The sequence below is a fragment of the Thalassophryne amazonica genome, chromosome 19 (assembly GCF_902500255.1).
Source record: "Thalassophryne amazonica chromosome 19, fThaAma1.1, whole genome shotgun sequence".
Lineage (NCBI taxonomy): Eukaryota > Metazoa > Chordata > Actinopteri > Batrachoidiformes > Batrachoididae > Thalassophryne > Thalassophryne amazonica.
The window spans coordinates 72,137,289-72,159,003 of NC_047121.1; the positions used below are offsets into that span (position 1 = coordinate 72,137,289).

The 21,715-nt window shown below is 41.0% G+C and overlaps 1 protein-coding gene across 1 annotated transcript in view; it reads right to left on the minus strand.

Annotated features, from left to right (window-relative positions):
* LOC117531956 (sorting nexin-14-like) overlaps positions 1-21,715 on the minus strand; it is a 62,927-nt gene that overhangs the window by 25,098 nt on the left and 16,114 nt on the right. Inside the window, exons 9-20 of the mRNA XM_034195143.1 lie at positions 20,171-20,332; positions 18,097-18,123; positions 15,981-16,127; positions 14,017-14,149; positions 10,140-10,326; positions 8,299-8,382; positions 8,025-8,125; positions 3,622-3,733; positions 3,399-3,439; positions 3,075-3,194; positions 2,208-2,331; positions 822-986 (exon numbers count right to left, since the gene is read on the minus strand). Of these exons, the coding sequence (XP_034051034.1) occupies positions 822-986; positions 2,208-2,331; positions 3,075-3,194; positions 3,399-3,439; positions 3,622-3,733; positions 8,025-8,125; positions 8,299-8,382; positions 10,140-10,326; positions 14,017-14,149; positions 15,981-16,127; positions 18,097-18,123; positions 20,171-20,332 (1,403 nt within the window). The remainder of the gene's footprint in view (positions 1-821; positions 987-2,207; positions 2,332-3,074; positions 3,195-3,398; positions 3,440-3,621; positions 3,734-8,024; positions 8,126-8,298; positions 8,383-10,139; positions 10,327-14,016; positions 14,150-15,980; positions 16,128-18,096; positions 18,124-20,170; positions 20,333-21,715) is intronic.

Genomic DNA, 21,715 nt, shown 5'->3' on the forward strand with positions numbered 1-21,715 from the left:
AAGGTGCAGTTTTGTTTTATTGGGGGGGGGATACCAGTCAGTATCTGGTGTGACCACCATTTGCCTCATGCAGTGCAACACATCTCCTTCGCATAGAGTTGATCAGGTTGTCAATTGTGGCCTGTGGAATGTTGGTCCACTCCTCTTCAATGGCTGTGCGAAGTTGCTGGATATTGGCAGGAACTGGTACACGCTGTCGTATACGCCGGTCCAGAGCATCCCAAACATTGTTTCAGCAGCTGTCCGAGTGGCTGGTCTCAGACGATCTTGGAGGTGAACATGCTGGATGTGGAGGTCCTGGGCTGGTGTGGTTACACGTGGTCTGCGGTTGTGAGGCTGGTTGGATGTACTGCCAAATTCTCTGAAACGCCTTTGGAGACGGCTTATGGTAGAGAAATGAACATTCAATACACGAGTAACAGCTCTGGTTGACATTCCTGCTGTCAGCATGCCAATTGCACGCTCCCTCAAATCTTGCGACATCTGTGGCATTGTGCTGTGTGATAAAACTGCACCTTTCAGAGTGGCCTTTTATTGTGGGCAGTCTAAGGCACACCTGTGCACTAATCATGGTGTCTAATCAGCATCTTGGTATGGCACACCTGTGAGGTGGGATGGATTATCTCAGCAAAGGAGAAGTGCTCACTATCACAGATTTAGACTGGTTTGTGAACAATATTTGAGGGAAATGGTGATATTGTGTATGTGGAAAAAGTTTTAGATCTTTGAGTTCATCTCATACAAAATGGGAACAAAACCAAAAGTGTTGCGTTTATATTTTTCGTGAGTGTATAATCACCACCACCACCACGTGTGTTTACCTCTGAGCAGCGTGATAAGTGAGACCAGGCGGTGCTCCTGGACCACCTGGTTCAGTTTGTACTGGAGGTAGTAATCTGTATAGGCCTCCAGTGTATTCTTGAAGAGGATTCTTCCAGCCATTAGCAAGTGGTGCAGCCAGTCGGGGATATGGAAAACCACACGACCTAACAACCATGAGGACAGCGAGGTGGAGGAGAAGAGAAGTGAACAAGAGAACCTAGCAATTACCCAATTACAGTACATTTTGAAGTGTAATTTGCAGTATCTACTCGATGCAGTTGTGGTTTTCACATATGTGCCCATATTCTGTCAGTTTTACTGATCTGTGTGGCCACAGGTGTGTTGGTCTGAAAATAATCTGTGGTTAGTGTGTAGTGTAGAAGCAGGAAGTGACGGCACCCTCGACAACCAAAAACCTGGTCAAAAGTCTAACGAAGTGACTGTGATATTTAAAGGGTGCAATACTTCACTGCACCTTATATAAATGGCTCCATGGTGCACGTACAACCTGCTCATACACACAATGAAACTGGACTGAAAGCAACTTTCACAGGAAATAAAAGCAAACTCTCAAAGATCAACAAAAAACTTCAACAAACTGCTTCACCTCAGGGAGCTTTGGTGGCCCCTGTTCACCAGAAGTCACCACTGTGGAGTTTGAATGAAACAATTAAGATGTGAACTGAGCAACCATGCAAGGAGAAGACCAGTAAGGGAAGCCACCAAGACACCCATCACAACTCTGGAGTTACAGGCTTCTGTGGCTGATTGGAGAAAATGGTGCAGAACAAAACTTTTAGCTGTTGCATCACCAGTTACGCAGCCTCATTGTGGTGTGGCATCAAGAAAGATTTCCTTAAAATGCAGACATGGCATTTCAGCTACAGGTTACCAGAAAGCACATGAGTGACTCACGCCTAGATTTAAACCATCTTGCATTAAAGTTGTTCTCTGTTACACTCTTCCATGAAGATGTATAAGTGGTGATGCAACAGGCAAAAGCTGCACCATCCCCACATTTCCGAATCAACGTCATACAAGGGTAGTTCAAAACGTTCTCGGCCTCAAACAAAGTATCTGGCTGCTCAAGAGGTGATCATCTTAAGCGAAGGGACCAAAGCTTAAGAATCGATGGCACAAGTGCTAATAGCCTATGTTGAGAAACAATACAAGAACAATCATTCTCCTGTGAGGTATAATGGACAGGGCCGAGAACCTCTTTAACTACCCTAGTAGAAGCCTAAATGTTATTCAGAATTGCTATGTGTCTTCGTGGCTTCCCTCACTAGTCTCCTTTTTGCACTTTTCACTCTGTTTTAAGCACAAATCTGGGCTCTGATCCAAATAATCTTTGAAACAGCCTCCAATAAGACCCTCTTACTTACCAACATACATTAAGTAGTCATACACGCCCTCAATACTGATCATTTCCATGAAATAGTTCTGATTGTGCCTCTTCTCGGCCGTCTCCGATCGGTTGGCATTGTTTTTGAACAGGTCGTTGAAAAGCTAAGACAGGGGGACAAACATCACTTTTCCATCCACATCTGTAACTCACATTTGTGCAGACAAATCTAAGTTATAAACAAACTTCTCATTAGTTATACTGTCTTTATTATGGTAGTATGCAAAATTTAACACACACACACACACACACACAGTTATTTCTCAATAGTTGAGTGAAGTAGAAGTTAGAGACTAATGAGGGAAGCCACCAAGACAGCCATCACAATAGATTTCTATGGATGCAGTTGGACTAGGCCTGTGTAAATTTTGTCCACATCACTACACAGAAATGTATAACTCCTTCATGGGTTCTCTTGGTGGCTTCCCTCATGTACCTCATTATCAGTCACCCATACCGTTTGCATTTAATGATTGATGTAAACCACATCTAACACATATCCAGTGACCTGGAAAATTCCCATGTATCCCTCCTCTGACTTGTCTGAAGAAAACTGCCTGTGAAAGTGACTCATTACTGTAAATTATCTTAAAGGGAACCAATATATATTTTATGTCTGCTTTTTATTTCACTATATGAAAGCCTTTTGTTTTGCTGCTGTTCAATAAAATTGGATATTTTTTGGACATTAAAAAATTCTGATTCTACAAAACTGGTTCATTTAGATTTATTGCTGAACATATTTTAAATTCGGGAAGCTGCACTACAAGTCAACATTCCTTCAGCTTGTGCTTTGTGACGGAGAGGAAAGCAAGAAGACAAAAAAAAGGAAACATTTTGTCCGTACCTTTTTATCGTTTTCCGAGGTGGGGCTCAGAATGGTGAGCTCTGGCCGGCTGGGTTTGGGTTTGGGAGACTCGCAGGAGTTGAAGAAGGACTGGATGAATGGCTCCAGATGTTGCCCTTTCTGACCCGCCCCCCCCAAAAAAAGACAGCAGATAAGATTTACAAGTTACAGCGACAGCATTATTTTGAAAAACTGGATCTGTCAAATAGAAACTCAGGAAGTGATTGAGCGCTTACATTCGCAGTGACGTTAATGGAAACATTTGTACTAACAGAAATTAGCGATGGCGGGATTCTGCAGACCACACACACAACCATCACTTACTTCTTTTATCAGTTTGCTGGGAACAGCCTTAATGATTTTCCCTGTGAAACAAACACGTGATCTCAGTGATGAACAACGCTGTCATTTTATGCCTGAGACTAAAATCCCATCCAACAAATGCAACATCTGTTGATCAAAATGGGACGTTGAAACTGTGGGAATGGTCCGCATGATGAATAGGCTCAAAACAGACAAAGGTGTCAGAGTGCGTGCTGTTCAATACCCAGGTTGACGTCAGGCAGCATCTTGTCCAGGAACTGAGACTCCATGCTGTAAGGGGACAGAAAGTCTGCCAGCAGCTGGCTGTTGCTGAGCTCCAGGTGCTGCAGAAGTCTCTGAAACAAATGCACATGTTGCAAACTGTACTTGCGACTATCAGTACTGAGCTGGACTGCATTCTGATTAAACTTATCCCAGGACTTAGAATCAAGACCAGCCTTCGATAGAGAAACTAATCCAAGAAGTTTACATGGTTTATATTCATTCATTCATGGAACCTACCCCTGCAATCATAGCGTGTGAGGCGGACCGCACCCTAGACAGAATGGGGATCCACAGGCTCTAGATTGGGTCACGTTTATAAAACAGGTAGCTGACATTTTTCAAGGGTGGTACTAAATTATGCAAAGTTTCTATAATGAGTTGGAATGGTCTGTGAGTGCAGAATGTAATCAGCGTCAACTGTTCACTGCCATTATTACGTAATATCCATAATTTCTCCAAAAATATTCGTCCTATCAATGTCGTTTGAGTGCCATTCATCCTTGACCCAAAATTCATAAATGTACCAAATGGCAAATCTCAGCTCTCCCCAGTTTGTTCATGATTGAAGATACAGATATGCACACATGCATACACGTACAGAGAGGCTACTGGCTTTTTGGCTTTTCAGACTGCAGGCTTACTTGTAGTTCCTAGGGTTTGTAAGAGTAGAATGGGAGGCAGAGCCTTCAGCTTTCAGGCTCCTCTCCTGTGGAACCAGCTCCCAATTCAGATCAGGGAGACAGACACCCTCTCTACTTTTAAGATTAGGCTTAAAACTTTCCTTTTTGCTAAAGCTTATAGTTAGGGCTGGATCAGGTGACCCTGAACCATCCCTTAGTTATGCTGCTATAGACGTAGACTGCTGGGGGGTTCCCATGATGCACTGTTTCTTTCTCTTTTTGCTCTGTATGCACCACTCTGCATTTAATCATTAGTGATCGATCTCTGCTCCCCTCCACAGCATGTCTTTTTCCTGGTTCTCTCCCTCAGCCCCAACCAGTCCCAGCAGAAGACTGCCCCTCCCTGAGCCTGGTTCTGCTGGAGGTTTCTTCCTGTTAAAAGGGAGTTTTTCCTTCCCACTGTAGCCAAGTGCTTGCTCACAGGGGGTCGTTTTGACCGTTGGGGTTTTACATAATTATTGTATGGCCTTGCCTTACAATATAAAGCGCCTTGGGGCAACTGTTTGTTGTGATTTGGCGCTATATAAAAAAAATTGATTGATTGATTGATTAATATATAGATAACACGTGGATTGGAAACTTTAAAATTGTCCGCAGGTGTCCGTGCAGGTGTGAATGTGTGTATTGTCTGTATGTGGCCCTGCGACAGACTGGCGTCCTGTCTAGGGTGTACCCTGCCTCGCGCTCTATGACTGCTCCCCATGACCCTTAATTGGACTCCGTGGTTGAAGATGAGTGTGTGTATATGGATAACATGGTAGGTTTCTATGGATGCAATTGGCAAGACTGTGCATAATACAAGATTTTTCTGTTCAATTACCAACTTCACATTACTTTATCAGTACCCGTAGGTGGATTCTGTTTGCAGTCGAGTCCTCATACATACATACATACATACATACAAGGGCCATGGACAGACGGAATCAATCAACAGTCGCAATTTCACAATGGAGTGGGACAGAGAAGGATCATCTTGCAAGAAAATATTTTTTGCTCAAACCTTCCATGTGCCATACTGTGGCTAAAATTTCACATCGACCTTTTTTTTTTTTTTTAGAAAACCCTTCTCTGTTCCACTCCATCATAAAGTAGAACACTCGTGAAGGAAGCCACCAAGGCACCCATGACAACTCCAAAGGTTTCTGTGGCCAAAATTTTCATCTCTACTTTGTAAGAAGTCTTCTCTGTTCAACTAAACCGTGAAGCTGTACAACTGGTGCTGCAACCAAAGAAGCTCCCAATTTCAGAGTTATCATGGATGTCTTGGTGGGTTCCCCCACCAGTGTCGTTCTTGCACGCTCAGTTTTTTAACAACTGCCTACTCCAGACTAATTTATCATACAGTACCAATTGATGAAATGTAGTCAGATACTCTAAAGAAAACTGGCTGTAAATGTATTAATTCGGTTGTGTTATACTAAAGGGTGCCCACACATAGGCTGTCCATTATTTTGTTTTTTTTTTCTACTTTTATTGGATTTACATATATCATGTTGTAGGGAATTGTTTTCACAACAAGCTTAAAGGGTTTAAAATGTGATTTTACATAGAAAAACCTGATTTATTTGAAGTCATTAAAAAATGTAAAGGTGTAAAACTGCAGTAATTCACAATTTTTTTTTTACCTGCCACTTTATTGGATGGATTAAAATACAGTATGGCTTTAAAAAAAAAACTTATTTTTATGTTGTTTGATGTCACAACATCCTTATCTTGTTCACAAAATCTTGTGTGTTCTCCACATGGTGGTCTGAGTTACCCACTAGAGGAGCCAAAATCCACTTGAGGTGCTTGGCCAAACTGTACGTGATGGAATCTGTGCTACATACAATAGGCCTGAGTGGCACGTCCTGTTTGTGGATTTTGGGCAGTTCACAGATGCACAGAGTGGCGTCCCCCGGGTACAGTCTGCAGTATGCCTGCCTGTCGATGAGCCCCTCTTTCTCCAGGTTTTGGAGGTAACTAATGATTTTCTTCTTATAGCCGCTTGTGGGGTCTCTCCCCACAAGCCCAGTTTACTTTAAACCTGTTAACACCTTGAGACAGAAATTAGTTCACCCTAAGGACAGGATCCCTAGTTACAAACAGAGCAATGTAGTGTATTCTATCAGATGTCAGGAAAACTGTAACAAACACTACATAGGTGAGACTAAGCAACCTTTAAACAAGAGGCTATACCAGCACCGCAGAGAGGGTGCCAGTGGACCTCAGTCTGCAGTTCATCTCCACCTTAAAGACACTAACCACACGTTTGAGGACAAGGAAGTTAAAATATTAGCCAGAGAGAAGAAATGGTTTGAGAGAGGGGTCAAGGAGGCATTCTATGTGAAACAGTTGAAACCCAGCCTTAACCAGGGAGGGGTCTGAGACATGCTTTATCCCCTGTTTACAATGGGGTACTCAGGTCAAAGCAGTTTCAGTCTTTTGTTCATGGTAATGAGTCATTCACGCCATCAGGAGAGTCATCAAGGGAGCCATCAGGAGAGGGTCCGTCCCATCATTCGGAGGGGCAGCTGCCCTGTCATTAGGAGGGTGCTAACTAGAGCACAATAGGTGCTAATTAGAGCTATTGTTTAGTCACTAGCCTATAGCAGTCTGCCTTCTGTTTGTTCTTCTCGACAAGGGTCAGACAGAAGTCAGACTACCAGAGCAAGAATTTTAACTGAGGAAGCTTCTGCGATTTGAAGCGAAACGTCCTTGCGTCAAGCAACCCAGTCCAGTCGAAGATTCAAGCTTCTCTACCTGTTCAAAATGTCAAATGTTACAAAATCTTTTGGGCCACATGTTGTTCTTGTTCCACTAATAAAATACAAGATCTGTGCCAAATTTTATTGTAATAGGACATCTTTTAGGGGTCCTCCACAAAGCAAAATTTTTCCCCACACAAGCAATGTAGTAATCCAGTAATGTTCTCTCCTCTGGGTGACCAATCAACCACCAGTTTTTGCAATTAGAAGCCATCACATGTACCTGTAAAAGAAAAATAATGGCATCAGAGTCTTCTCCCGTTAGGGTGACGTTGCCTCGCCAGCGGAGGGAGAAGAAAATGTGTCACTCTAGGCGACCAATAAATCTTATCTGATTGAGATCAAATTTGGTCTGCACCTATAAAACCCCAAGTGGAACAAAAACAACACGTGGCCTGAAGTCTCTCACAACTTTTATTTTTTCACTATACATGAACATCCCTAATCCACATGTGCACTTTTACTCACGACAGACGAGTGTGAGCTGATAATTTGTGTTTGGACCAGCCACCTCATCCAACCTGTCCGGCATTTTAGTTTGTGAAAGTGGGCAAATTAATTTTTTTTTTGTCAGATTCTGGAACAAATGCATGAAAAATGACGTGATGGAGGGTTATTTTGCTGTGAACCTGCCTCAAAAACATTTGAAACAGGAAAATGACACACTTCACTCTTTAATGTGTCTGCTCTCCAAACATTTTCACTCACATTACCTGCACAGGTGAGACCTTTGTTCTGTGCAGCCTGACCAGAGTTTGGTGGGAAATGTGCATATGACGCAGAGTTATCTGCAGTGTAAACGCAGCTCCCTGCTATTATACGATATTTATCTCTCTGCTTTGGAACATTACACAATCAGAGCAAACTGGTTCGCTCAACATTATGGATCATCTGCAGACCAATCAACACTCAGCACGTCTGTGGCAGGAATCTACCTGCAGGTACTCCTGGAACTCCTCCCGCTTGGACGTGAGAAATTCATAGTTCTTTGGACCGATGAGTCGCTTGGAAGGCAACTGTGCATCTGGAAATGAGCCTAAGAGGAGAGTTTGCAGAAAGCAGTGCTTTGTTTTGGGAGAATACACGTGAGATGCATGAAAAAAAAAAAATAAATAATCAAGTGAGAAATTCCCACCTTGTCATCACAAAATAATTATTAGATAAAAAGAAAGAAAAAAGCTGCAGAAAATGAAAAACAAGAAAACTCACCGTGAAACTCTGTGAGCTTTGATTCCAGGACATAAAACTCCAGATATCGTCTGTACACAGACCAATGCTCAGTCTCATGACCCACTGGGAGACAAAAGCAAATATATGAAAAAGTGGTGAAAAAATAATTAGTAGTGATAAAATAATTTGATTCTGTTGCTTTTAGCCCCTATATTTCATCATGGAAAGATTAAAATATATATAAATAACTTAAAATAAATCCATATCTCTTTTTATATGTCAAATTATATGCAAGATCCAAGTTTCTATAAGTTCTAAAGAAACACTCAAAATCCAACATGCAGGTGATTCAGGGCTGACTCCCCCAGAATCCGATCCAGACCCACATTAGTTCCACATTGTGGTGGATGCGGCAAGGAAGACCACCACCACCACATGTTACAAGACCTGATCAGAGTTCAGTAACCAGTGAGGCAAGAGAGCAGAGTTTGGCATTACCCTACGGTCACATTAGCCATAAGAGACAGAGGCAAAGCGACAAGCTGCCATTCGTTTTTTATCAGCGTGACCATTTTGCAAGGGCAAGAAACAATGATCGCTATGCCACCAGCGAGGTGGGGCGACTGCCAATCTGAGTAAAAAGGCAGTCTTATGTCAGTTCAAACCAAACAAAATAATCCAAGATGGTGGAGTATGCTCCGAAAGAGCTGTATTTCTGTATAAATCTAATACGTTTGGCATTTTTCCTCATATATTTTGTAAAATTTATTCAGAAATAAACACTTGTAGCTCTAAAAATGTTGTTTTGGTAACCAGGTAACACCTCTGAAGTAATTTACAAGACATCTTAAGACGTTAGTATGCTAACTAGCAACACAGACAAATCACTGAAAGACGCTGGACTGAAACAAAACAAGAAATCTTTACTTCCACAAAGGAGTCAAACAAGAAGAATAAACTCAAAGTAACGTGTCGAGTTTTCCCCTGTCCTTTATAAACAGTCATTAACCACTGTGCACATTAACACCATGACTTGACCACAACCTGGGAACGCCCATCAAGCAAAAAAATGTCGACTGCTTGTCATGGTCATTTGTAGCTAATGTGGCCGTAGGGTTGAACTACTCAGAGATCCAAAATTTCTAGTTCAAACTTTTTTTTTAATTTGGAAAATGATAGGAAAAACCTGTTATGACCCCAATTAAAAATCCCCCCTCCCTATTTATCCCAATGAAACAGTCCCTCACATAATCTACAAAACCACTCATCTTGCATTTGATTATAGCTCTTGGGGGCAACTTGTAATTTGGTGCAACAGATTGGGGACCTCAAGTTCCAATTTGATTCAAACAAAACATTTTTTCTGAAAATGTGTAGAAACATTTGACTCTTGACCCTGCTTAAATCAATCGTCCACGTACCCACTGATAACAGAGTAGATTTTGGTATTAAATTACTCAGAGACCCCAAGTTTAAATTTTAACTGATTAAACATTTTTCCTGAAAATTAAAGACTCTGCTGTTACCATGAACCCAATTAAATTGCACCTCACTGTATCTCAGTACCAAGTGAGATTAGAGAGCAGATTGTGGTCTTATACTACTCAAATAGACCAATTCAAGTCATAACTTTTACAGAATGTGAAGAATCGCAGCTGAAGCAAACTCCATGTTCATAATGATATTGATCTTAGGTGTTACATGTGACTTATCCCCAAACAAACAGCAGCTTGACATGCACTACTTTTCACTTTAAAATTCTTATTGTTCCATTTGTGTGAACAAGAACGTGATGGTATTCATGTCTGAGTTAAACAGAAAATTGACACTATGTTCCCTAATGAAGCTTCTGGACAGAAGATGTCTCTCCAGTGACTAACCTGCCTTCCGGTCATTGCGCTCTACATCGATACAGAAGACGGGAATCCGTTCCCTCTTCACATCGTCTTCATAGAAGTCAATGTAAGGGATGGTTATGCTCCAGGCTGAGAGGTTACGAGGGGTGCTGGGGGTGGACACTGCCTCCATGGGGGAGTCATCCTCGAGAACCATCATGGCTTCTTCTACCTTTGACAGAAAGAAGTTGTGACAGTTAAGATGATGGAGGCATTTCCTGTAAATATGGAAATGGTCACTAGTGCTGTTACTAAAGTGCAAAAACACTGCAGACAAACAGTACATTCGGCAGTAATGTGCCCAGAAACTGTAGATCAGTGCAACGGCTTGTTTGTTTGGGTGTGTGTTAAAGAAGAACTACTAGACCAAAGAGCACTTAGTAGAAAAAAGTTGGCTGTCTGTACTCACCCCATAAAGTGCCCTCTGAAAGTATTTGAAGAACAAGGTGAGTTCCCTTGTTTTTGTTAAACATGTTTGGATTTGGTATTAAAAGATGAAAATGGAAAGACCATTTGTCATTTTCACCTCTTCTGCTCTAGATACAGATATACCTTGTCTGGTGCTTCCAGGTTTGAGTTTCAGTCATGCTACCCATCTGTGTCCTTACACAAGACACTTCATCCTAATTGTCTCAGTCCACTCAGTTGTAAATGGGCACCAGACTTGACTGGGGAAGTAACCTGTGTCAGACTGGTGTCCTGTTGAGGGGAGTTGTGGAGTATAACCCTCTTGTTGTTATGAAAGCCAGGAATAAGCCTCAACACCAATGGACCTCAGGTCCCAATGTGGCCTAATAGGACTTACATCTGTTACATCTAAGCAAATCAAACACAGTGAGGCTCCATTTGAGTCAGATCACTCAATTTTTGAGTGAGCAAAAACACTGGAACACATAAGTCTTGGAAGTCAATGTGTGTGCATTTTGTATTTTTTTTTTTTTTTTTTGCAACTCCCATTCTCCAACATCAAATCACTTTGCCCTTGGCTGACTCTTAATCATTCCGCCAAGTTTGGTTCAACTCTGACCTAAAGGTCTGTTATTTTGATAGTATCTAGATTCAGGGGCTGCATCCTTCAAAGGCTGCATAGTGATAGCGATTAGACTGTCCCACTTCACTGGCTCCTTGGAATGCGGCTATGAATGCAACCTTCTTTCCCTTAAAAAGGAACGATACAACGGATGCATCATTTGTGGCCCAAACAACCTCAAGAGTCCTTGCGTGATTTTATATTATCGCTTCCCCCAAGGCAAAATGGCTGGTAAATTGAAATATAATGCAATGCTAAAATATCCCCGGCTGTATAAGTATTGTGCCGTTTATCATTTGTAGTTGTTTAATTGATTATTAAGACCCTATTGTCTTACGTAGAAATTGTATATGTTCAATAAAACCCCACAATCAGTCAATCAAAAGCAATATTTACATTTCACCGGTGTCTGCAGGAGGCCTAGCGTGTGCGTTTGACAAGAGTGGAAGTTGCGCAAATCAAGGAATATATGTAGATCACTCTCTGTGCATTTGCAGGTATGAATGAGACAAAGGTAACTCCAAAAGACGTTAGCGGAAGGTAGCGTGCAAGCTGACGTCCGCAAAATGTCTTATAAATCACTCAGAAGGCGTTATTAGGTTCCAAAAAAAGCATTTTTCAGTTTTAGATGTGTTTATTTCTTGCTAGGTTTTACATAATATATGAAAAAGGTGTTATTTGTAGCCAAGAACAAAGTGAAGTTAGCAGCTAGTGACATCACCATGGTAACGTCCACTACATCATAGCATAACAATAGGGCACCGCAGTCTCGTTTGAGGACAGGCGCTAAAAGGGCAAAATACGATGCATGTGATGTAATTTGTCTACATCTGGGGAAAAAAACATGGCATTTCTTGGGTAATTACATGCAAACAAAGTGAAAATGCAAAGAAAAAGTGACGATGTGGTGGGAAAGTGGACATGTGCTGCGGTTTGTTTATGACCCAGAGCACAAATATGTTGAGGCGGTTTTGCAGGCGAGAGAACGCAGCTACTCTGGTTAGCTCCCACTCACTTCGTCTTCCCTTCTTCACTGGGAACCAAAAAAAAAACAAAATCACTTTGCGCAACTGCTTCAGTGATTGCAGCCGAAAACAAAACAGTACACCATTTGTCCGTGTGAAGTTATGCTGTGTATATATATTGCACAACAAGAGCGGAGGTCCCCATGAGTGGTCAATTCTCACGATATCACGCAGGGTCAGGATCAGTGGGTCCAGGAGTACAAACACTTGGGGACCATCATTGATGATAAACTGTGCTTTGAGCCCCAAGTGGATGCAGCTTGTAAAAAAGCCAACCAGAACATTTTATTCATGTTTTATCGAATCTATTTAACCTTTTCTTACATTTGTTGGTTTGATTGTTTGTCCATCAAGCAGCGAAATCGTCTTATGGACATTATGAAGGTGTGCTGTAAAATCACCAGAGGTTCACTTAACGATCTTAATGAAATATTTAAGGTCAGATGTTTTAAAAAGCTAAGGCCATTATAGCTGACCCTTCTCATCCTCTTTGGCATGAGTTTTCACTGCTGCCATCTGGCCGCCGTTATGTTGTCCCTCAGTGTAGAACTTACAGGTTTAGAAAGTCCCTGATTCCAAATGCTGTTCGCTGTCTCAATGCACATTTGTAAATGTCTTAGTTGTAGTTGTACTGTTGTTATGTTGTTTGAGTTGTAATTACTGCTGCAAACAAATTGCCCCACGGGGACAATAAAGAAACCTTGAACCAGGGTACAAATGAGACTGTGGTGCCCTATATGAACCACAATGTGACTTTTTAACCTCTTAAAATACATCTTAAAATAGGTCAAGGTTAGCCATTTTTGAACTTGTCCAAGTTTTGTGTCTCAAGAATGTTCCTTGTGAATTTGAAGACTCTGGCAGTAATAGGACTGGAGTTATGCTGAACACAAACAGACGGAAGGACAGACAGAAGAAAAGCCTTCACAATAACCGATGGTCATATTTGATGGCCTCAGGTAAAAACAAATAGGACAATTTCAAGCTCCATTTGTACAATTATAAATAAGTACTGAAAAATTATTGCTACACTATAGGTTATGTGCACTACGCTAGCTTGTTGCTATCGTTGCCAAGGTTGCTAGGCAACAGGGGGTAGGGCCAGGAAAAGCTAATGATGCAATCACAAAATGCTCCATGGGCTAAAGATGGTTTCAGTTCAGAACGGTTGGTTTGGCGTCCGCAGTAACAGAAGGCCAGATCGTCACAGCACACAGCCTTCTAAGGATGCGACTCCTGAATTGAGACACAGCCTTTGTTTACACTCATGACCAAGCACAACACCGCCACATATGCCACCGCATGTGATGCGGGTGTAATTACCAGAGACAATATAGATGCAACTTTCTTCACCAAGCCAATCTGAAAAATATTTCTTAGAACTCCCCAAACTGTGAATCCTGCAGATACACTTTGCAGACAAATCAAGGACGTTCTAACTAAAGGTCCTTAATATATGTGATGATGTCAAAACAACAAAATTTGGGCAGCAACAGGGAGACGTTTAAGGCTGTATAATTAATACAGGAACATTTAAGAGCAAAGACACAAAAGTTACTGTAACCTTGCAGAGTTGCTTTCCTTTCTTTGCTCCCTACTGCCCCCAGCTGGTAACAATAGCAGATTGCATTGTCTTGGAATGACTGCTATAATTTTGAAGTAATTACTATTTTTCAATATGTAGGTTGACGTTCTTTCAGACTTTGTTTGTGAGAAACCTAAATTGATTTGAGTTTATTTTATCTACTAGAACAAACATCACAGAAAAGTAGAGTAAAAGAGGGAATCTTTTTCAGATCAGCCTCACCATATCATCTTCTCCCTCCACCAGCCCGTAGGACGGCAGCATGGCTCCCTCCATGGTGGTGCTCTTGAAAACTCCTTTGATCTTACTTCCAATGCGGCTGATCCCAAAGGACTCGCCCCTTTTTGACGTGTTCCTGCAGGCCAAAACGCGGACGATATATTAGATAACGTGTGATGGAAGAGATGCGCTTGGCTTCAGCAATAGCACAAGCAGCTTGGGAGAAGAAACAGGGAGAAGGAAAAGGGACAGAAAAAAGGAGGAAAACTGGAAATCAGGAGAGGGGAAGCCAAACCAAAGGCAACATGTCACTATACAACTATATTACAACTAAATAAATATTTTGTTGGTTAAAGGAGTCATATTATGCAAGTGTCCAGCAGGTTAACATGGGTGACCAGGTGTCTTATGGACAATTATATAATGGCCAAGTGGATCCTTGTCATTTGATTGGTGGATTGTATGTCATGTGACATGGTTTATTCATACCATTTGCTGTTGTGTTTCACTGACTGTGCAATAGTTCTTTTTTACCGTGCAATTTTGATGCTACATGAAATGTGCTATTGCACGTGCTGACCATTGCGAGCACTCACACTACCAGAGGCGGCGTTGAGCTAAATAGTCCTATGGTTAGAATGTTGTGTTGGCATCTTTTTAATTCTTGTAATTTTTTAAAACTTTCTATTGTGCTTTATTGAACTTTTAATCTTTTAATTTTATTGTACATTGTCCTTGAACTGTTTTGTGTGAGGCGCCTTGAGGCGATGTCGCAAATTGGCGCATTATAATGGAATAAATTGAATAAACTGAAACATAGCGGAGTTTGTTTTGCTAATTGCCAACGATTTGAAGGAGCTAACCGACGGTGCTAATTCTTTTAACGCACAAAAAACAAAGAAAAATAAATTAATTAATTTAAAAAAAAATGCAAATCCACTCCGCTGTAAGCCGTCTGGAGGCACGAAGAGCTGTTAGGATAAAAAGCTGGATAAATTTCTGACGTGATTTTTCTCTGGACTGAGGAAGCACACGAAGTCGGTGCGTGGCATCATGAACTACATCGTCACAATTTCGGACTCCTAGTTAAAGTTCGTGTTGGACTGTTAAGCAGCAGTGGAACACCAAGATGTATGTCCCTTTTCTGTTGTTTATAAATTAATAAAATATCAAATGACAAGGATCTAGTTTAGCCGTTATATATAACAAATAATTAATTTTTATGAGTTCAATGGTACAAATATTTCATGAGGTGAAAGCTGGAATGTACCATCCATCAAGGTGAAATACTATTAAATGGAAAACAGTTAGCACTTGCTCCATCTCACTCCTGCAAACTAACTCTACGGTCATATCAGCTACAAATGAGTGTGACAAGCATTTTGACGCTTGATAGGCGTTCTCAGCTCGTGGTCACTTGGCGTTAATGTGCACAATATTAACGATAGAATGATAAAGGACGGAAAAACCCGACTTGAGTTTTTACTTCATGCTGGACTGCTTATAGGAACCACATTGCACTTTTGTCTTTGTTTGTCTTTCACAGTGGCATTCATGTATCGCTAGTTAGCATGCTACATATTAGTAACACAGCTATCCCACTGAGCTACCTGACCTGCACCTTTATCAGCTAGAATTCAACATTTCAGAGCTGAATATGTGGTAATTTTACTTGCACCAATATGACCCCTTTAAAGCATATAAGTCAGTGTGAGGAAAACCAGGCATTGCAATGTCCGCTTTCACGAAAACCATAAATGGCCACATGTACCCCAGAAGAACTCTGTGTCGGTGCCAGGGAAATTCACAATGCAGCGATATAAATTAATACACAAAATAGTTTTCACTGCAATACAAAAATAAATAAAAAGGCCAAGAGGGAACTGGGGTAGGATGGGGTGGAGTAGGTGGGGACAGCATGACATCACATGAAGCGAGCGACATTCGATGGATGGACCCTGACTTACTTGGGTGACGAGTGGCGGTAGGATAACGAGCCGGATGGGAAAGTTGTGAACGTGGGCTGGACATGGAGGGAGTTAAAAGATGCAGGTGAAGAGCTGCCAGAGGCGGTGAACAGAGAGGACGGGGACATGGGACTCCAGTCCCAGGAACTACAAACAGAACAAGGGTCACGTCCCCGCAGCCAAAAGGAGGGAGAAGACGGTGGATCATACCAGGAGTTTTGGTTCTTACAGTGTGGACACAGTCACAGATAAAGCGTGGTGGTGGCGGATGTTACAAAGACGGAATAAGGAGCAAACGGATGGGCAGAGTGACACGGCTTGTTAGATGTGGAGGGAGTGAAGCTTATTGGAATGTTTATGATGGTTCCAGCAAGAACAGCTTGAACAACATCCTTCAGAACCAAAAGCAGACAATATCCTCTCGAATTTACACTGAACGGAGGAAAGTCTTACAAAAATATTTATTACCTCCATCAAGGAGGTTGTTTTCAACTAAATTATATTTGTTTATAGTCAGAATTTCGCTCGGCTCACGTCTGGCTGTGTTGGGCGCCGTAATGGCTCGGCACATGTCGAGGGCCGCCGATCTGGCTGCCAAGTCCTCGTGAAGAGGCACACCCCTCTGCACAAACGGGGGAAAATTTTTTTTTTTTTTTTTCCCAGGACAGTCAAACTCCCAACCATCTTGGCGCAGGAAAAGCCAGTGTCGCAGACCGAACGGTCTCCCCCTAAAAATCGGTCCGCCCTGCCTCCACTGCGCATGTTATTGCAGTGCGTCAGCATCATCATTTCTAAGCGTCAGCTGCAATCCACCAATTATCACCTTGTTTCTGCTTCAAACTGCACTCATCTACCTCAGCAACAGATATCTGAAACTTTTGTACAACAATCATTTCCACATAAATTCAGCATTATTTCATCATAAAAGACGGCGGACATCTGACGTGCAGCTGCTGTGCCGACTTCATTTCAGAGTGTCAGTAGCAAAACGGGGTGATTATCACCTCATTTTCTGTTTAAAATGGCTTCGTTTCTGCTTAAAACTGACTTTAAAAAGATTTAAGAGGTTTTACTTTGTCATCTGATTGTTAATAATTACATTATTCCCTTTGATTGCTTTGGGTGAACAGAGTCCGTCTCAGACGAGCTGCTGTGGTTCCAAATGACGCATGCGCAGTGAAGTCAGGGCGGACCCATTTTTAGGGGGGGACCATTCGGTCTGCGACACCGGCACCAAACTCAGCCAGGTGTGAGAGCTGCTTTCATCAAAAACCAGAGACGATGACACTCCAGATGATGCCAACTACTGTTAATGCTGACAGTTTGTGTTCCATGTAACGGCTTTAACACGGCCCATCACTGGTCAAACAGGTTATTTCATCATCACAATATCCAGGATCAACGTGTGCTCCAAATCCCAAAATCCAGTACATTCTGGAAAACTTTGAATTTTTGTTGGTTGAAGGTTGGTGTGTGAGCTGAGAATGCACTCATGAACATTTTTAGTATGGGTGCAGGTCCAGAGATGGAGCCAGTTTTATTTTTTATTTTTAAAACTGCAGTGCAACATACGCATTTTATTTTACACTATTTCTTTAACACTAATATATTGACCTCAAAAATAAATATTACAGTAGTGTAAAAATATTTTCAGCATGTTTGCCAATCCACTTGAGGTAATTCTGCAATTTCTGAAGAGATAAAGACTGAATTGGACTAATCTGACCAAGAAAATAAGATTAGATACTGTAAGTGGCATTAATCATAACTTGATAATTTAATTCATGATATGATTAACGAGAACATCTGAACATCTCATATCGTCATACAAATTACTTTCCTCATCATCATTTGGACACACAGTGCAAATAAAAAAATCAGAACCCGCATTTTAACTGCCAAATTGTATTATGTCATAGCACCACCACATTATCTCAGCGTTCTCAAAGGACTGGATCCCTCATTGCAACTGACACATTCAATAACTTGTAAAACAGGCAGCACATGTCCCGCTGAAGCGGTTGGGTGAAAATGAAAATGTCTTCTGAATCTTGCGTGCAGCAGCACTGCTCAGCCAGCCACCGTTTTGATCAGCATGATGATGCCTTGTACTCACCGGATGTCATCCAAACTGAGGCTATTTCTGGAACAATACGCACAAGGAGTTAGTGGCAGGGCCCTGTGGCCTCGCACACACCAGAACTCAGGACAACTGATGTGTATCTCACAGCCTTCCTCTTTCAATGTTTCAATCAATGGTCACTGTATAAATGAACAGTGGTGGCTCCAGCCAATGTCAACTTGATGGACCTTAAGGTGGGCCGAAACATCAATTCAACAAAACAACAAATTATGGGCAGAAATAAGCAAAACAGTGTTTTGAATTTGTCATTTTAAACAGTGCAAAAAAAAAAGTACACAAAACACTTCATGTAGCGAGGATGTTTCTGTGTAGGCTCTCAGTTGTCCAGGTGGTTTCCATAGTAGAGAAGCTTAAATCTTCGACTGGACTGGGTTGCTTGACGTGAGGACGTTTGGCTTCAAATCGCAGAAGCTTCCTCAGCTAAAATTCTTGCTCTGGTGGTCTGACTTCTGTCTGACTCTTGTAGAGAAGAATAAACAGAAGCCACAAAAGCTGGAGTTTTAAACCTAACCAGACCCCTCCTACCGAGAGGCAGACTGCTATAGGCTGGTGACTAAACAATAGCTCTAATTAGCAACTATTGTGCTCTAGTTAGCACCCTGTGCTCACGTCATCAGCAGAGTCATCAAGGGAGCCATCAGGAGAGGGACAGCTGCCCTGTCATTAGGAGGGTGCTAACTAGAGCACAATAGGTGCTAATTAGAGCTATTGTTTAGTCACCAGCCACCAGTCACTTGATTATTCTTCTCTACAAGAGTCAAGACAGAAGTCAGACCACCAGAGCAAGAATTGTAGCTGAGGAAGCTTCTGCGATTTGAAGCGAAACGTCCTCGCGTCAAGCAACCCAGTCCAGTCGAAGATTCAAGCTTCTCTACTATAGCGAGGATGTTGTAAAAATATTAAACTATGTAACTACGCCATAGTATTTGCAAGAACATAACACTGATCAATCTGTTATTATTCATTAATGACTATCCTTACTGTTTTGGCATTGTCCACCAAGGTGTAAACTGAAAGTAAATCTGAAAAAGTCTATTACTTTTTTCATATGTTGCATTCTTTCATAAAGAAAATTTTTCATTTATACATTTACTCTATTTTCTGAAGCAAAAGTCGCGTTGGTTATTTTTATTATTATTAATTTTTTTACTAGCTTGGAGGGCTTGTAATTTATTTATGTCCTCAATAAATGAATGAATTTAAAAAAATTACATTTATTATTATTAATAACAACATAGTCATTATGATGACTATTCATATAGGACTTTACCAGAAATCAAAGCACTAAACAATAAAAGAATAAATGTCAATAAAAAAACAGCACTGCAACAGTGCACAAAAAAATAATAATAATAATAATAATAATCATTAAAAAGCTGGTAATACAAAATAAAGGTGAGGCTTATACTCCAGTGTGACTTGTAGTCCAGAAAGGATGATTTACAAAAACAGGAGTGTAATACGTATATATCTCAAACAGCGGTATTAGACGTCCATAATAACAATAATATATATATTCACATGATACAATACAAGCTTCAGAAATGTTACAACAGTAAACATCGAGATAACATGTTTCAATTAGATATGGCAAAGCTGGTCTCTTTGCAGATTCACATATTGGGCCATAAACCTATATTATGAAAGTTTTTTTTTTGTTTTGTTTTTTCTTAATCCAACAAATCTTATTTTCTTGAATACAACAGCAAAATTTCTCCTGTAATATTACAAGAGTACAGCCCCCTTCCCAATCATCCTCACAACCGCTACTATGGATGACAAAAAAAAAAAAAAACTCAAGAAGTTGGTGGATTCTGTGCTTTTACAATGAACCAGCTGGTGGGTTACAGGAAACCAAAAACTCATTAAAAATACTTGGTGAAATTTAGAAGGAAAAATAAGCTTGGTTTCTAATTTAAGACACCACTGAAATGCTTTAAAACCCTGATTTTTTTTTCCCCCTCTTCTTCTTAGTAAACATGATTGAGATTTTTATTTTTTTTTCTTTCTGGGCAGGTTACGGTAAAAGTGGTGACGTGACACCTACCTGCTCATCTTAGAATTCCTCGTAGGGGACTCGGCCCCCCTCAGAAGCTGGCGGAAATACTGCATGACACACAAAGGGAAAATAAATATGTAAATTAATAAATACTCTGCACAGTCTTGGTGAAAGCAGTGAGAACCAGAAACCACACACAACCAGAAAAGTCTAAATATGCATTTTTTTATTATTATTTAGCTGGATTTGAACAGTACACAAGTAAAACAAGTGTGCTGGAAACATTAAACAGTCTGCAGGTGTAAAATTTGGAGCAAGCTAATTCCTGAATTAATATCTTTCCTTTTCAGTATAAAACAAATAGTCCATAGTGTCTTATTGACTGTCTTTTTAAACTAGTTATTAAATCCTGAAACTGTCAACACTATTAAGTAATTTAGCAAACACTGGCTCAAACAGCGATTGTTGCACAGAGATGTAACAGTTGTTACAGTTACATCATTTGACAACTACATTCACACTAGTAAGGACGAACACCAACCTGAAGACACTATTTTATTCTGTTTTCTTCTCATTTTCAACAATGTTCCCGGGGTGACATTAGAGACGGACTCTGGTGTATAATAATTTTGGAGGATCCGCTATATTGGTGCTAAAGCTAGTTTTTTCAAAGTGGAGTTAATATACATATGTAAAGCTATAATATGTAAGATTACCTATTTAATAAATTCAATAACTGGGTATTAGTCTCAGGAATGAGCATATATTGGCAGAATACATTACTGGAAACAATCGGAACAAAACGCGTTTCCGTGTTAGATACATGCTAAGCCTTAGCGAGCTAGGAAGCACAGCTGAATGTAACCTTGAACCCTAAAAAACTGCAGGCGCTGGTAGGCGCCAAATTTTTCATAAGTGGGCGTACGCTGGCTAAGTCTTCAAGGTGTTGACAGGCCGATTAAAAGTTCAAAGAGTCACAACGCCTCATTCATTCACATCAGCGTTTACCACAGGCATCAGTCGATTCTTCAGCATTCTCCACACGATGAAAATAATGATTCACCAAGACAAAAATTAAATTAAATTAAAAAATGTTAAATTGCTCTGTTTGGCCTCCATGTGGAGGGGTGAGGCCGAGCAACAGCGTACGCATGTTCGATGACCTGCATGTCAATATCTACATGCTCCGCCTGCCAAACTAAAGGGTTTTCTTTGTGGCGGAAACGCAAACCAAGCCAGACTTAACCGTTCTGACCCGTACCATACTGTGCCGTACCGCTCGGTGGAAACAGGGCTGTCGACATACGTTGGTTAAATTACCATAGTGTGACAGCTGCGTAATGTACTTGACAAATCCAGTGTATTTGCCAAATGTTCCATAAGTAGGCATACGCTGACTAAATCATCAAGGCAGGCGCGCCAGGCGTATTAGGAACTAACACACACACACACACACACACACACACACACACACACACACACACACACACACACACACACACATACACACACACACACACATACACACATATACACACACACACACACACATATACACACACACATATACATATATACACACATACACACACA